This window comes from Pelobates fuscus, chromosome 3 (genome assembly GCF_036172605.1).
Source record: "Pelobates fuscus isolate aPelFus1 chromosome 3, aPelFus1.pri, whole genome shotgun sequence".
Taxonomy (NCBI): Eukaryota; Metazoa; Chordata; class Amphibia; order Anura; family Pelobatidae; genus Pelobates; species Pelobates fuscus.
This window is the reverse complement of record NC_086319.1, coordinates 31,610,229-31,628,695: the sequence shown is the minus strand read 5'-3', so window position 1 is coordinate 31,628,695 and position 18,467 is coordinate 31,610,229. Positions and strand designations below refer to the sequence as shown.

Sequence of the window (18,467 nt, the reverse complement as noted above, 5' to 3'; positions counted from 1 at the left end):
TAGGTATAGTGTGCTAAAATATGTTTTGTTCATACTAACTTATTTTATTACAATATAACAATGAAATAAACATTTTAATAATAACATTGTTTAACCTGTTTTGTATGTTTGTATTTGACTAATATTAACACTTTCTAGTGTTCATTTAAACTTTGTTATGATTTAAGACTTTAAAGGAACACTATAGTCACCTAACAACTTTAGCTTAATGAAGCAGTTTTAGTGTATAATTCATGCCTCTCCGGTTTCACTGTTCAATTCACTGTCATTTAGGAGTTAAATCACTTTTTTTCACTTGCCACACCTCCCATGGCTCTGATTGACACAGCCTGCATGAAACAAAAATTGGTTTCACTTTCAATCAGATATAATTTACCTTAAACAATGGTATCTCTTGCTCTATAAATTGAACTTTAACTACATACAGGAGACTCTTGCAGGGTCTAGCAAGCTATTAATATATCAGGGGATAAGACAATCTAAATTAAATAGAACTTGCAATAAAGGAAGGATAAACATTAGATGACTCTTTACAGGAAGTGTTTGGGAAGGCTGTGCAAGTCGCATGCAGGGAAGTGTGACTAGGGTTCATAAACAAAGTGAATTAACTCCTAAATGGCAGATAATTGAGCATTGAGACTGCAGGGACATAATCTAAACACCAAAACTGTTTCATTAAGCTAAAGTTGTTTTGGTGACTATAGTGTCCCTCTAACAATTTATAGTTTGACCATTTTTTGTTTGTGAGTTTGTTCTTGATATCTTGAAAAGGAACTAAATTTTCTTTTTCTATTTGTTTCATGTGATCTACCTGTGCCGACCCCTTCTGCGCTGAACATATTATTGAAGATTGCTGTGTTCACTGTATCCTTGCCTGCTTATTTTGTGAGTTTGTCACACTCTGTAACATGGTACTGGGACAGGCAACTTGTGGGATCTGCACTTCCGAAGCATGCTGCTGTTGCTGTGGAGAGGAGCTTGGAGATGACTGTAACTGCCCTTGTGATATGGATTGTGGTATAATGGATGCTTGCTGTGAATCTTCAGACTGCTTGGAAATTTGCATGGAATGCTGCGGAATCTGTTTTCCATCATGAAACCTCAAATTGGCTTGTTTGTTTCACAACTGGAGTTTTTTTTTTTATGTATAAAAGAAACATACACAATTTGCACTGCTACCTGTTTTTGTTCTATTTTTACTGGATATTTAGTATAAGACAAAATAACCGAACTCCGTAAAAATAATACTTCAGTTGAACAGATTCATCTACTGGTTTGCCATGCACCTCAAGGGTAATCAAAGAGTATGCAAATGTAAATATTTATAGACAACTGTTTGGTTGAAATTCTACGCTTAATTACGTGACCTATTTTTTTCTTAACATAAGCTTTTGTGAACATAGTCAATCTTTTTTTTTTTTTAGGATGTAAACGACAAGGACAAATTAATTGTACATCTTAAATAAGATATATACATATATAGAGAGAGAGAAAAGACAAAAATAATCAATCATTATTTGTATCCTTAAATAATTACATAGGAATCCATTCTCTCTCTCTGTATATATATTTATACATTTTAGTTAAATGATGCCTTAAATAAAAATGTCTTTGAGGGACATCTCCTTAATTGTTTCCTGTGCCATCTGACTTGAATTAAGCAGGTACTGTTTTTTCCAGATATAACTAGCCCAACCTGTACTCTACAGAGCATTGTTATTTTCCGTTATATCTGGGAGTGGTTCCCATATTGATATTCGTCCAGGATTCTGCAATTTCTATGTTGATTTCATGTTTTTTTCAACAATTGTGAACAACGAAGGGCGTGAGAAAAATGATTGGACTGGGAAACACACCTACATAAAGCTCTTACTTGGTTTCTACATCTTATAAATATGCTATAAGCTATAACATTGTCTTTTAAAATAGTCACTTAAAGCATATATGCATCTTACTGGCTAATGCAGATTTATGGACATTTCCTTCTTTATATGTTCCTTTATAATGGAACTATAGACCGAAACCATATAAATCTAAAAAGTGTTATCAAATAGTTTTTTGTGTTATTTTTAAACATATTTTTTTAGAAATGCTCGAGAAGAGCACTTATCATTTTCTTATTTTTGTTTTGTTAGTTTTTGTCGTATTGGTACTAAAGAGGACAAATAGTGCATTGCTAGTAATCTTTTGTGCAATTAGAAATGTTTGCATATATTAGAGGAACAGTTGAAATATCCTTTAGTTTTCAGACTATTTTGTAATGTGTCCCCAAGCATCTATTTTAAAACTATGCTAAATAACAGTACTAACTGTATACTCATTTAGATTCAAGCATTCCTTCCATCATGAGCTGTTACATTTATTCAGTAATAATTATTTGTGACTGAGTGATCTATTTCTAGCAATTTAATTATATAATTCCATGCTACTTATTCTGCACTAGAATTATTAGCAAGTGTGTAATATTTATCTCTGTAGCAGAGAATAAAAATGTATGTTACAAAAAAAATCATATTTATATTTTTTCTGGATGAGGTGCTTAAGATAAAATACATTGGTGCCTTATTTTATAGAATCGGGCAGAAATAGTATTTGAGTTGACAATGTGAAATCTCTATTGTAACCCTTTTATTGCAAGATTAGCAAGCACTTTGCTGTGTTGGTCCCTAAAAGGTTTTTTTTTTGTTTTTTTTTTATGTGGGTCAGCTGGACTCTTAGCAGTGCTCATGGTTATTTTTGTTTTATGTTGTTTTAATTACTGTTTATATATAATAGCACCAGACACTATTTACAGAGGTCTTACAATGAGGATTTGTTTCCTAATTTTAACTGGATTTATACTAAACATTATTTTAAAAATAAAGAAAATTATTTTAAATTTTTTGAGCACTTTGTGTTGATGATTTTACTTTTAGTAAAACATTGCTGCCGCTACACGGAATGATATTTCAAACAGACACTGCTTCTGTGTGTTCCTGTTACACCCTCCTGGCTGCTTCCAGCTGCAATGACTCATTGCCATGTACACACACAAATGGGGGGAAAAGGATCTTTTTCAAGATAGACAAACTACTGAATGACTCACTTGTAATTAAAATGCATATGAAAGCACTTATGTGATTCAAACAAAAGATATATATTTCACATTATATATTCATTTAATTATATAATGATAATTTTGCATACTTAGCAACCTGGAACAACTTTTCACGTTACCAACAGACGTAATCCTAATTGATTTTCGTGTTCATGATTTTGTCATGTCACTGCCAACTTAGAAAAGTATGGGTATGAAGCTAGGAGGAAAAAGGGTGACCCCAATTATGCAATTTACATTTGATTGTTTCATATCCAATTAATACAAATACAATAGCAAAGAAAAATTATCTTATTGCTTGATGTAATTAAAGAATTAAAGTAACATTTAGTGATGCTTTTGCCTATGGACATGGCCTCCATCAGGAAGTAAAGTGGGTAGTCCGTTCAGAGGCCCAGTCGAGCACTGGGCTCATATGAGGCCCTGTAATGCTATTAAGTCCATTTGGCGATATAAAATTGTCTGAACATGAAATGAAATCACTGAGAAACTAGGAACCTTGTCAGGGCTGTGCTGTCTGCCCTCGTTGTCTTTCTTTGTGGCAGTACAGGGAGGAATTGGTGGAAAATCACTTCCACCCAGCTCATAAAACCACAACAGAGGCCCTGGTAAACCTGATGGAAGCCACTTTCCTCCTGCAAAAAAGTAGGGGCACAGTAGCATGTTTGGGACCAGTCTATACATAAATATCTTTCTCTTTGTGTAAGTGTGTGTTTGCAAGTGTGTATGTGCATGGTAAAGTATATCTGTGTAGTTGTGTAGTACTGTTTATCTGTGTTTGGGCCTGTCTATCTTACAGTGTGTGTACAGTGTATCTGGAATATATATATATATATATATATATATATATGTGTGTGAGTGTGTAAGTGTGTAAATGCATGTGTTTGATAGTGTTTTTGTCTGTGTGTGCATATCCTAATGTTTCATTGCTAATCTAAATCCGGGTGCCTGGTCATCATGGCAATACATTAACGGGTCATAAATAGCATGTCTACCTATATGAGAGATGCAAAGATCTTCACAGATTGTCCCCCATAGTCTGCAAGCTATCTCCAATCTCAGAGACAGCTTCTGGAATCCCTTGTGCCTTGCATTCCCATGCACATACTGAATATCATGCCATTTCCTCTCACCACTTTAACTGACATGATCCTGCAAAGGAGTCTTGAAGCTCCCTCTATTGCTGGTGAACAAAGGATATATCCTTATCCCAGCAAAACCCTAGTAGCGGACTGCAGATAAATAGATCTGCTCTCATCTCATTTTAGGTGAGCAACAGGGGAAGTAGAGGGATGTTTAATTAAATGTAAAGTGTATATATGAGTGTGTCTATGTATATATGGGGGAAGGTCAGTGGTGTATTTAGGATTTGTGCGGCCCTAGGCAGGACAGTGCTCGGGCACCCCCTACCCCCCCCCCCCCCGCTTGGGGGGGAGGGGCGCTGCTCGGGCACACTCTCACTGATAAATGCATTCACTCACTGACAGACAGACACTCTCATATACACTGACAAACAATGACAGACACACACTCACTGATTTGACACACTGATAGACAGACATACACTATTACTTGGACAGACACTGACAGACGCACGCTCTCACTGGCAGACGCATGCTCTCACTGGGAGATGCACGCTCTCACTGGCAGAAGCACGCTCTCACTGGCAGACGCACGCTCTCACTGACAGACGCACGCTCTCACTGACAGACTCACGCACTCACTGACAGACGCACGCACTCACTGACAGACACATGCACTCACTGACAGACGCACGCACTCACTGACAGACACATGCACTCACTGGCAGACGCACGCACTCACTGACCGACACATACACACTGACTGACCGACACATACACATTCACTGACAGACACACACTTACTGACAGACACACACACATTTCCCAAACTCACAATTATTATAAAAAAAATTTAAATTGAAATCCACCCAGCCTCCCTACTTTTGGGACAGCTGGGTGGATTTTTCACCAGGGGTCCACTGGGGTTGCTGGGCAGAGAGGCGGTCGGCCGGATGTGCAGGCAGTTCTTTCCTGGGCAGGCAGCCACATTAAGCTGTCAGCGAGGGAGCACTTTCCCTTAAGCTCTCTGCTGAGCTCGCTGGCGCGCTGCAGAGTGATCCCGGGAGCCAGAATATGACGTCATATTACAGCTCCCGGCATTACCGCGGGTCGCGCGAGGGAGCTGAGCAGAGAGAACTCAAGGGAAAGTGCTCCCTCGCCGCCTGTCCGTGAAACAACTGCCTGCCTGCCCCAGGGAAGCCCAAAGGGCTCCCATAAAATGAGGCAAACAAGGTATTTGCCTGGGCATTTGGGGGCAGCATTTTTTGCCGCCCCCTGGAAATTGCCGCACAAGGCAAATGCCTTGTTTGCCTCGCGGAAAATACGTCCCTGGGGAGGGTATTATGGGCTAGTTATGTGTGTGAGTGTGAATGGCCCATTATGTGTATGAGAGTGATTTGCTAAATTTGTATGAGTGAGAGGTTAGTTATATATGTTTTTGTGTGAAAGGCTAGTAATAGCCCCAAAACTATTGACCCAGCCCCCAATAATATAAGACAAGATTGTGCCATAACATAATTGAGCATTTTTTATGTTTTCCACTCTTTCATGAATTATATCTAGAAAGTGCCTAATCCTATAATTACAATTATTTATGTAGCATCAACATATTCAGCAGCGCTGTACAATAGGAAACAAGACAAACATTTAATTCTAACAACACATGTTTGACATAGGGGAACAGTAGATGAAGAGTACCATGCCCATACAAGCTCATAATTCCTTGACTTCCTTGAGTATAAATGCCCACCTTTCCACAGTCTGATCTCTGATCATTGAAGGCAGCAGGCTGGTTGCAGCAGTTGCTCAGCCATGGTATTTAAAGTGATCTGGTTCTGTGCTATTTAAAGTAACTGTGGCCCCAGCTAACAGAGGGGACCCTCAGGTATCAAAAACGATTTATTTTTGGTACTAGCAGGGATTTAATCTCTTCTGGTACCCTATATTGCATGATGGTCTATGCCAAGCTTCCCCAAACTCCGGCCCTCCAGATGTTGCTGAAATACAACTCCCGTGATTCTCAGCCTATTTATTTAATTCATAGAATAGAGTTGTAGTTCAGCAACATTTGGAGGGCCGGAGTTTGGGGAAGGCTGGTCTATGCCATCACTGGGTGTTAATACCCAGCACTGCATGAGGGCATAGACCTTCATCTGGTCTTTAATGGGTTAAAATAATACACTAATAAAGGGACACTATAGTCACCAAAATAACTTTAGCTTAATGAAGCAGTTTAGGTGTATAGTTCATGCTCCTGCAGTTTCACTCCTCAATTCTCTGCCATTTATGAGCTTAATCAGTTTATTTATGCAGCTCTAGTCACACCTCCCTGCCCATGAGTTACACAGCCTTCCTAAACACTTCCTAAACACCAGTAAAGAGTCATCTAATTTTTATTCTTCCTTTATTGCAAATTTTGTTAAATTTAGAATTTCTCATTTCCCCGCTCTCTTCATAGCTTGCTGAATGAATGAGCCTACTAGGTGTGATTAATGCTCAATTTTCAGAGCAGGAAATACAAACTTTTAAAGTAAGTTACATCTGGTTGAAAGTGAAACCATTTTTTTCATTGAGTCAGTTACAGCCAGGGGAGGTGTGGCTAGGGCTACATAGAAACAAAGTGATTAAACTACTAAATGGTAGTGAATTGAGCAGTGAAACTTGAAACAGAGGCATATTCTATACACTGAAACTGCTTCAAGTTAAAATTGTTTTGGTGACTGTTGTGTCCCTTTAAGTATGTTTCCATCATTGCCAAATGGATGTCCTCAAATCTTCATCATATGTCAAGAAATTACAGGTTAAACTTGATGAACTTGGTTCTTTTTAAACATCTACCTTATTATGTACCTATTTTGCTTAATAAAATAAAAATATTACACTCAACACAACTTAAAAAAAAAAGACAAGAACCACAAATAATCAAATTCTGGCACATTATAGTGGTTAAGGTGCTTGGAGGTACTTTAAACCTGGATCTTGGATCGGAGCTAATTATGCTGTAAGGAGAAAAGGAGAGTAAAGTGCCAGAATGTTTAAGACCGTGTTTAAAGCAATGTAAAAATTACAATAATTAGTTATTTAAAATTTGTCCAGAGACATACAAAGACTGTTCCAATAAGGATTGAAGTTTGCTTCTGCAATTAATTCTGTTTCTAATTAAAACATTTATTAAAATGCTCAGTATAAAAACCTGCAACATAAATTAAAATGTCAAGCCTTTGCTACGATGATGTGTGCCCAAAGCTTGGAACTCTACCATATTCCTCAAATTATTCCAAAATAACCTGGACAGTCTAGCATTCATTTTTGGAAATCTATGATCGCAGTGGTGTAAGTAACAATATTTTAGTCTGAGCAAGCTTTGCAAAGTCTTAACATACAAACCATAATGATAGGTTTTAAACCCTGCATTATACAACGTGTTAAAAACACGTACATTATCATATATATATATATATATATATATATATATATATATATATATATATATATGTGTGTGTATAAACATATTATAAGAACATTTCGGTTACTGAGTGTTTGAAGATAAGAATAAATCAACATGTTTCTTTAATATACATTTTAAAATTATTGCCTAAAAACGCTCTTAGATCATTTACGTTGGCTTCACTCCATCAAGCATTTTTTAACGCCTAGGCACATTTGTTAATAAAGCTATATATAAGCCTATATATAGCAGGATTTTGAAAAGAGTCGCTGTTTCTAGACTAAAATGTCATAATTTAGTTTAACCCCTTAAGGACACATGACATGTGTGACATGTCATGATTCCCTTTTATTCCAGAAGTTTGGTCCTTAAGGGGTTAAAGCTGAATAAATGTAAGACTTGATAATACAGAATGTACATGTTTTTTTCATTATAAATAGCAATTCTGTCATACATGCACAACATTTATATACAATAAATCGTGGGGGCTAGGTTATGCAATTCTGTTTTTTTATTTATTAGTTTTCTTTAGTTTTTAGGGGGTTTTCAATTATGTTCACGATTCTGCATAATCTCCAAATGTATACTGTACCCTACTACAAAATACATTACAAAATCTAAAATAGTGGTTTGACCACAATATGCAGTCCATTACTTCAGTTACACATTCCAGAAGATACAAATTGGCAAAAAATGACTAGCAGCGGTAAGACATTATTTTAAAATGTAACTAAAGAGCACATTTAGTGGGAGATTTGTATATTTTTAATTAAGATAACTATGCAACACCATGGTTTCACATAACAATAAAACTAAAAAGTATATAATTTTTGATTAATGAAACCTAAAAGAAACTTAAAAATAATAGCAGAATGTATGTTTATACTGGAGAGTGTCTAAATATAATAAATATACATGTATCCCTTTCCTAAAATATGCATGACAAACTAAAGCTACTGTGGATGTGCTTTCACAGTGGAGGAATTGCTAATAATTTCTTAACTTTAAAGTACACAGCAGCAATAGTTTAAGAATGCCAACTGCCAACTCCTTCCCGTGAGAGCCTACTGGTATAATCAAAGCATATAACTAAAATAAGGGAAAGCTTCTAAATTAAATCTGCTTGGTTGCTAAATCACAGGACCTCTATTGTTACATGATCAATTGAACGCTGAACCAGCTCTGCAAAATTTAGGAATATGTTTACTAAAAAGGCCATAAAGTTGATTATGTCAAGAGTATGGCATAATTAGTAAAAATTACAGCTGCTACATTTACAGTTGCATTAGTGGCTAGAATATATTATTTTCTGTTTAACAAAGAGGTTTATATTGGTTGATAGATTCAGAAGAAGGAAGAGGTCATCTGTGTTCCCCCCTAGACTATGCACATGTACAGGCATATATATATGTTCATGAACTGGTGCTCTTTTACCAATAAAATTTAGAAATACTAAGTGTGATGCTTTAAGAGAGAGCAAGAGGTAGGTTTGTGAAACAGAAGTTACTTTTGATGGTCATGAGCATTCCTGAAGAGATAAGCTTTGAGGGACTTCTTAAATGATTGAAGACTAGTGAGGAGTCTGATTGGGGTGGTAGGCTGTTTTAAAGGAACAGAGCCACCCTTGAGAAGTCCTGAAAGCCTGAGTGAGCAGTAGGGGTACGAATAGCAAGACAGGAGATGGTCATTGGCAGAACATAGAGACTGGGAATGGGCATACGAATTAGTGAAGAAATGTAACGAGGGCTAGAGCTGTTTAAGGTGTTATATGTAAAGGTTAGTATTTTGAATTGACTCTATAGGGTACAGAAAGCCAATGTAAGGATTGACAGAAGAGTGAGGAGCAATGGGAGAGAAAAATCAGCCTAGATCTAAAATGATGGCTTGAGAATATGGCACACGCACAAACTTCCAGTAGCAAGATCTTGGACTTTGGAAAAGGATTGAGCAGGAAAGATGAAGATCTAATGGTATGTACTGGTGAACAAAAAATTGCCCAAGTCCTGGGTCCTAGCTCACTTGGCTAGTTGAATAACACTTGTCAGCACAAGGTAGTGAATCCTGTCCAGAAGCAACTTAGTTCCACCTGAGTTAGAGATATGAAGTAAAAAATTCTAAAAATAATAAAAATGAGGCATAGAAACATAAATAAACTAAACTATCCAACCTCCCATGCAAAGGAGGTAAAGGCAGAGTGTAAGGGCCCAGCAAACTATATGTTTAACAAAGAAGTGAGTCTGGAGGACCATATTATAGAACTTGGTGAGCAAGTCCTTAGAGATATGATAACCTTCCATCTTCCACACCAGAACAGACATCATTGAATTTGCAGAACTGTATAAACCAGTCCATACTCTTTGCGGGATAATCATTGGCATGGAAACCCACTGGACCAGCTTTAAAGGGCTCATAGACCAGCAGCCTTCTGCAACTCCACTCCACCACCAAAGTGTCAGGGTACCTGTGGTCTCTACCTCCGAAAGAGGTAGAGACTTAGCTGTTCCTCCATCCAGACGGTCTGATGGCTCCCTTCCCCGCGGTCTATCCGGTCATGCTAGGCCGGCCGCGAGGGAGTGACTGCCTTTTACAGCATCTAGGCAGGAAGTAGTCATCAGGACACTCCCCCGGAACGACCTGTCAGTCAATTGCTGCAGGACCAATCAGGACGCCTCGGAGGCGTGGTTACTGCTCTAAACAGGGTATTTAACAGAGCTTCTTTCATTAGCTCATTGCCCTGTCGTGGTTCTAGCTTGTTCTAGTCACTCAGTGCTTGTGTTTTCTATTATCCCTTTTGGTTTTGACCCGGCTTGTTTACCTTACTCTGCTTATCTCTGTTACCCTTGATTCGGCTTGTCTCTCGCTTACCTGTCTTCTGTTACCCTCGACCTCGGCTTGTCTTTGACCATTCTATACTGTACTACTTACGTTAGTCCGGCCATTCTAAGGTCCGGTATACGTATCTGGCTACTGTTTGTACTCTGCGTGTTGGATCCCTGTCCCGATCCTGACATTACGACAGGGCCAATGGATCCTGCAAGTACAAACAGTCAGCTGGCTGCTCCTGATCCTAGGTTTGAAGCCATGGATCACAGAATGGATCAGATGGCGCTTGCGCTACAGGCTCTATTAGCTTGTGCCAATAACCCACCAGAGGAGATACGTACTACCCCTGTTTCTCCTGTCGGTTCAGGTCTAGAGGTAGCCACAGTGGGTGCTTCTTCTCACATTACCCCCCCAGTACGCTATGGTGGGGCTCCTGAGAAGTGTCGTGGTTTTTTAAACCAAATTAGTATCCACTTTGAATTGCAACCTCGCTCTTATCCTACAGATAGGGCAAAAGTAGGATTTATTATCACCCTACTCATTGAGAAAGCTCTGAGATGGGCCAACCCACTATGGGAGAACGATAATCCATTAGTTTATAACTATAACGCATTTGTAGCTGCTTTTAGAAGAACATTTGACCCTCCAGGTAGAAAGGTTAATGCAGCCAGATTACTGTTGCGCCTGAGACAGGAGAACCAAACACTGGTGGATTATGCACTAGAGTTCAGGTCTCTGGCGGCAGAAATCAAGTGGAATGAGCAGGCGTATATGGATGTATTTTTGAATGGCCTATCTGATGTAATCCTTGATGAGGTTGCTACCAGAGAACTCCCTGAGAATTTAGAGGATTTAATTTCGTTCATCTCTCGTATAGATGAACGTCGAAGAGAGAGACAGAACACTCGAGAGAGGAACCAGAGACCTTCTTTTAGGTTAGCTCCCGCTGTTCCAAGTCCTGACTCCACAATATCTTTGCTTACTGAACCTATGCAGATAGGGTATACCCGCCTCTCTGAGGAGGAAAGACAGCACAGGAGAAGAGAGGGTTTGTGTATGTATTGTGGAGCCAAGGGTCATTTACTCTCGAACTGTTCTAACCGCCCGGGAAACGCTCGCACCTAAGTCTCTCTAGAGGACAGGCCTTGGGTGTTTCTATTTTGTCCTCTACTCCTGATTATAAAGATCACAGGCTTCTGCTACCAGTTTCCTTAACTTGGGGGAAGGAAGTAGTAAGGGCTATGGCATTGATAGATTCCGGTGCTGCTGAGAATTTTATCGACCAAGCCTTTGCTAGTAAGAACAATTTCCCATCCCAGCTAAGGGAGACACCTTTGGCCGTTGAGGCCATAGATGGTAGACCACTACTAGACCCTGTTATCTTTCGTGAGACCATACCAATTAATTTAAATGTTGGTATCCTACACGTGGAGAATTTATCTCTTATGCTCATTTCGTCTCCTTCCGTTCCCATAGTTCTGGGGTACCCATGGTTGAAAAAACATAACCCTATTATCGATTGGGAGTTAGGAGAGATACTCTCGTGGGGCCAGGGCTGCCAGGATCGGTGTTTGTGCAAGGTTTCTCCATTAGCTAATATTAACATACCGGAGAATCCTACTCAGTCCACAGAAAGACAAATACCAGACCTTTACCTAGACTTAAGGGCAGTGTTTGACAAGAAGAATGCCGATTCTTTGCCTCCACACAGGTCATTTGACTGTAAGATTAAGCTTCTACCCGGCACTATGCCTCCGAGGGGCCATGTATATCCTTTGTCTGTTCAGGAAAACTCGGTTCTAGAGGAGTATATTCGGGAGAATTTAGAAAAGGGATTCATCAGGAGGTCTTCTTCTCCGGCCGGGGCTGGGTTCTTTTTCATTAAGAAGAAGGATGGCACGCTGAGACCTTGTATCGATTACCGAGGCTTGAATAAAATAACTGTCAGAAATGCCTATCCTATCCCACTGATTACCGAGTTATTTGATCGTCTTAAGGGCTCCAAAATCTTCACCAAGTTAGATCTCAGAGGGGCTTACAATTTGGTGAGAATCCAGCAAGGTCACGAGTGGATGACGGCATTCAATACCCGGTATGGCCATTACGAATACACTGTTATGCCATTTGGACTATGCAATGCTCCTGCAGTATTTCAAGATTTGATTAATGAGGTACTTAGGGAGTTTCAGCATGATTGTGTTATTGTTTACCTGGACGACATACTAATACACTCTAAGGAGATTGAGACTCACCATAGACAGGTCAGAAAGGTATTACACAAGCTGCTGCAACATGGTCTATATTGCAAATTGGAGAAGTGCAGTTTTGATCAGTCTCAGGTAGACTTTCTTGGATACGTGATTTCTGGGGAGGGTTTTAAAATGGATCCTGTAAAACTTCAATCTATTTTAGACTGGCCCTTGCCCAAAGGACTCAAGGCTATCCAAAGGTTTATTGGTTTTTCCAGCTACTATAGGCGCTTCATTAAAGGATACTCCTCTATCATTGCGCCTATTACCAATATGACCAAACAAGGGGCTGATACTAAGTTCTGGTCTAAGGAAGCTCTGGGTGCTTTCAAGACTCTCAAGGAACTTTTTGCCTCGGCTCCCATTCTAGTCCATCCTGATACGACTCTGCCTTTCTTGCTCGAGGTCGATGCCTCTGAGACAGCAGTTGGGGCTGTTCTGTCTCAAAGGTTAGGGGTGGATAAACCGTTACACCCTTGTGGTTTCTTCTCTAAGAAATTTTCTGGGCCTGAGAGCAGATATGACATCGGGGAAAGGGAACTGTTAGCAGTCATTAAAGCCTTAAAGGAGTGGAGACATTTGTTGGAGGGGACCCTACACCCTATTACGATTTTGACGGACCACAAAAACTTGTCCTATATTGGGGAGGCTAAGCGCTTATCCTCTAGACAAGCTCGTTGGTCCTTATTCCTGACTCACTTCAATTATGTACTGACTTACAGACCTGGTTCTAAAAACTCTAAAGCCGATGCCTTATCTCGCCAATATGAACCTTCTACTGTACCTGAACCAGTTCTTTCTTCTATAGTTCCGAAATGCAATATCATTGCTAATACGAATCTCAGGATTAATTCTCCATTACTGGCCGAGATCATTAAGTTGCAACATCTAGCACCTAAACAGACTCCTGCGGCCCGTCATTTTGTTCCTCCTGCTCTTCAACTGGAACTTTTACAGTGTTTACATAATAGCAAGATGGCGGGACATCCTGGTATTCGCAAAACTTACGCATTGATCTCTAAGGACTTCTGGTGGCCTGCTTTACGGAGGGATATTGAGGAGTTCATCGCTGCATGTGAAGTTTGTACTAAAACCAAACAACCCCATACGCTTCCATGTGGATTCCTGCAACCCTTGGAGGTTCCAGAAAAACCATGGTCCTGTTTGGCCATGGACTTTATTGTCGATCTACCTATCTCTAAAAGACAGACTGTTATCCTCACCGTGGTTGACAGGTTTACTAAGATGGCACACTTCATTCCCCTGCCTAAACTCCCGTCTTCTCCCGAATTGGCAGAGATATTCGCTAAGGAGATTTTTCGCCTACATGGGATACCCTCTCAAATTGTATCGGACAGAGGCTCCCAATTTGTTTCCCGCTTTTGGAGGTCCTTCTGCTCTCAACTTGGTATTAAATTAAACTTTTCTTCTGCCTATCATCCTCAGTCTAACGGAGCTGCTGAACGTACCAACCAGAAAATTGAACAATATTTACGATGCTTTGTTTCTGAACACCAGGATGATTGGGTCGGTTTGATTCCTTGGGCGGAGTTTGCACACAACAATCTCGTTTGCGATTCTACTCATTCAAGCCCCTTCTTCATGAATTATGGTTTTCATCCGTCTATTCTTCCTTCGGATTCTCCTTCCCAGGGGGTGCCGTCGGTTGATGTTCATGTTGCCAATTTGAGGAAGTTGTGGGATCAAACTCGACAAATCCTTGTGCACAACTCTATGTTGGTCAAGAAACACGCTGATAAACGTAGAAGGGCGGCTCCGGTCTTTGTTCCAGGTGATAGGGTATGGCTGAGCACGAGGAACATCCGTTTAAAAGTGCCCTCCATGAAGTTCGCTCCTCGTTATATTGGACCCTACAGGGTGCTGACCCGTATCAATCCAGTTGCGTATCGTTTAGCTCTTCCTAATACCTTACGCATCCCGAACTCGTTTCACGTTTCATTGCTGAAACCACTCATATGTAACAGATTTTCCTCCACAATAGCCCCTCCTCGCTCCGTTCAGGTGGAGGGTCAGGAGGAGTATGAGGTTAACTCTATTATTGATTCTCGAATCTCCCGGGGGAGAGTACAATATCTGGTTGATTGGAAGGGATATGGTCCTGAGGAGAGGAGTTGGGTACCTCAGGAGGATGTTCATGCTCCCCGTCTCCGCAGGGCGTATCACTCTCGCTTCCCATCTCGTCCCGGTTCATTCCGCCCGGTGGGCGTATCTGAGAGGGGGGGTACTGTCAGGGTACCTGTGGTCTCTACCTCCGAAAGAGATAGAGACTTAGCTGTTCCTCCATCCAGATGGTCTGATGGCTCCCTTCCCCGCGGTCTATCCGGTCATGCTAGGCCGGCCGCGAGGGAGTGACTGCCTTTTACAGCATCTAGGCAGGAAGTAGTCATCAGGACACTCCCCCGGAACGACCTGTCAGTCAATTGCTGCAGGACCAATCAGGACACCTCGGAGGCGTGGTTACTGCTCTAAACAGGGTATTTAACAGAGCTTCTTTCATTAGCTCATTGCCCTGTCGTGGTTCTAGCTTGTTCTAGTCACTCAGTGCTTGTGTTTTCTATTATCCCTTTTGGTTTTGACCCGGCTTGTTTACCTTACTCTGCTTATCTCTGTTACCCTTGATTCGGCTTGTCTCTCGCTTACCTGTCTTCTGTTACCCTCAACCTCGGCTTGTCTTTGACCATTCTATACTGTACTACTTACGTTAGTCCGGCCATTCTAAGGTCCGGTATACGTATCTGGCTACTGTTTGTACTCTGCGTGTTGGATCCCTGTCCCGATCCTGACACAAAGTTCCAGAGTAACTTTACTAGATCCACCAAATGTCTCTCCCATTGCTGGCCACTCATCTGAGTCGAGCATCACACAGCCTCCATACTACTATCTACTAGCTCTATCTTTCCAGACATGCAAAGTGGTCACTCTCCAGAACCCCCACCGAGACTGGAAGATTGATGATCATATCCAGCAACTATGAAACAAGGAGTCAGACTTCAGGTAAGTAGCAGGTGCAGTTCCCAGATCAATCTCTCCAATATCATCCAGCTACCAGGAGTGTGAGCAGATGAGAAATAGGGCATAGCAGTTTAACAGTCCATCACAATGAGTGGAGGGGAGAAAGATAAATAAAAATTAAATCCTGAACAAACTTTAACTTGAGTACAGAGACCAGGATAAACCTCATTGTTAAAAAGGGGTGAAAGCCTAGAAGCTTCTGTCACTTAATTTTCTGTAGTATTGCCAATTAGTAGTGGAATCCTCCTGTTGAAAGACCATGGTGGCACAATCAAATGACAGGTCTTGCAGTAATAGACCAAAGGGGGTATAAACAAAGTTCCTGAAGAGTAAACTTCACAAAAAGCATATCAAAATGTTGCTGGAGTATTGTTTATGCCAAATCAAGGTGGTAAGTGATGTGAACAGTTGTAAATAAGCAGGATGGCTGCAGATTATAAGGTTAAGACTACAGCTGCAAAAGGTGGCATCCTATCAGCCTGACAGTCCCCCCTCCCCCCCCCCCTTTAAGAGAGAAATTTCAAAAAGAAATTGCAGCCAAAGAGCAATTACATTAGTCAGGATCTGTGACCCCACTTATATCCCTTGTTGCTCCTCACAGATGACCATTCTTCAGGTTCATGAAGGTCACTAAATACTCCACTAAAGTGAATATTGATATATTAATATTAATATTTTCTTTTATAACTGAACAATTTGAGTTAAAACACTAAAATTATCAAACGATTTAAGTTAGGCAACCAAGTAGTTTATTAACTGTAAACTATTTGCAAATTTATCGAGTCTGGCCACAATAAGGTTCCAAATGCCAAAAAGACATTGGCAGAGGCCTCCATCAGAACGACACATTAGGAAAGTAAAGATGTGCCGTGCATAACAGAATTCCTTTATTCACACTATGTGCTTAAAAAAAGAACAAATCCATCATCTTGAAATTTGACTTGTAGCTTGACATTAAAAATAATATGAGTCGATTTTTCAGTGGGCTAAGCACAAAACCAGTTCAAATTGTGTCACTCTCAATTAATGTACTAAGGTGGTGTGCCCATTAAAATTCCCACATGTGGGTACAGCTCACTATGCAAATGGGGTCATTACCTGGAGAACTTAATTGGGAATGACATAGGAGTATGAAATTTCCTTTCAAAACAAATCTGTTGTACACATTTTACTATACATTTGATTGTCATATGCTCTGCACTTTGTTTTCTTTTACTTGGGAGACATTCTTTAATTGACTCGTGGCCGATGTTGTGACCCAGTGGTAAAAAGAGCAAATGTTTAATATGGCTTTATGAAATATATTTTCTGTGAAACTTAAATCGGATCACTAAACTAAGATACAGATCATTTAGTGCTCTTTTGGAGACCGTAACACACTTCACACACATGTGGACACACAGTCATTACAATTACTAATGTTGTTTAATTAGATATAAATAATTTAAGTGAGTTGCACCTGATTTAATACTTAGTTGCAGATATTTTAATACACTGTCATATATCTACTTGCATTTTTACCTTACAAATATATATATTTTATTTTTTTATTAGTTAACCTTCTATTTATTTTCCAAGTTATATTATCCAAGTTATTTTTATTATTTTATTATCCAAGTTATATCAACAAAAAATGTGTGTTTAGTTCATTGTTAGAAAAATGTTATCTTGCATAACTTTTTTTAATTTCTGCATTTGAAATATTTTTAGATTCAGTAAGGAAATTGTCTGAACAATATTTTGGTGAGCAGTCATTTTGTTTTATTATGCACTGAATATGAGCTGCATTAATTCCTACAGAAATTTGTTTAATTTTACAAATTTTGTTCGTGGATTGGATGAAAAGAAAGGATAAGAACAAAAAATTAAATAAGTAAAATAATTTATTTGTTGAAAAGTAAATTAAAAACTTACTAAGACATTAAAAGTTAAATACAGAAACTGATTAAAAAACAAACAAACAGGATCGAGTAGAACATGTTGCATACAATCAGCTAATATTTTTTTCAGTGGGCTTATATAGAAATATATTGGAGTATCAATAAAACAATGTTACCTTATTAAAGCGGTTTTGGTGTATAGATCATGCCCCTGGAGTCTCACTTCTCAATTCTCTGCCTTTAGAAGTTAAATCATGTTGTTTATACAGACCTCGTCACACCTGCCTGCAAATAATGTACACAGCCTTCCTAAATACTTCCTGCAAAGTGAAATCTAATGTTTACATTTCCTTTGTTGCATAATCTGCTTAATTTAGGATTTATTATATTGTGCACTGTTAACAGCTTGCAATACCTTTCATTACCCTCCTGTGTGGGATTAAAGTTTAATTTACAGAGTAGGAGATACAAATGTCTAAAGTAAGTTAACATCTGAATAAAAATAAAACTTTTTTTTTCAGACAAGCTGTGTGAGTCACAGCCAGGGGACTGCAAGAACAGAAAACAAGTGATTTAACTACTAAATGGCAGATAATGAGCAATGAGACTTCAAAGGCTTTAGAGACTTCATGATCTATATACCTAATCTGTTTCATTAAGCAAAGGTTTTGGTGACTATAGTGTCCCTGTAACACAATCAAATTGGTGGTAAATTTACGTCAAGATGAGTAAACAAAAGCAGTTTTCGTTGTATTTCCAATTATTTTTATGTCAGAAGTATGTAGAGTAAGTGCTGAGTTTAGCTCACTTTAGCACAGGTACCTGAATAGTAATAATAAAACCAACCAATACATA

At 39.4% G+C, this 18,467-nt stretch overlaps 1 protein-coding gene across 1 annotated transcript in view; it reads left to right on the top strand.

The window, feature by feature from the left end:
* MDFIC (MyoD family inhibitor domain containing) overlaps positions 1-2,840 on the top strand; it is a 128,999-nt gene extending 126,159 nt beyond the window's left edge. The window contains exon 5 of the mRNA XM_063446872.1: positions 850-2,840. Within this exon, the coding sequence (XP_063302942.1) occupies positions 850-1,097 (248 nt within the window). The 3' untranslated portion in view covers positions 1,098-2,840. The remainder of the gene's footprint in view (positions 1-849) is intronic.
* The last annotated feature ends 15,627 nt before the right edge of the window (positions 2,841-18,467 follow it).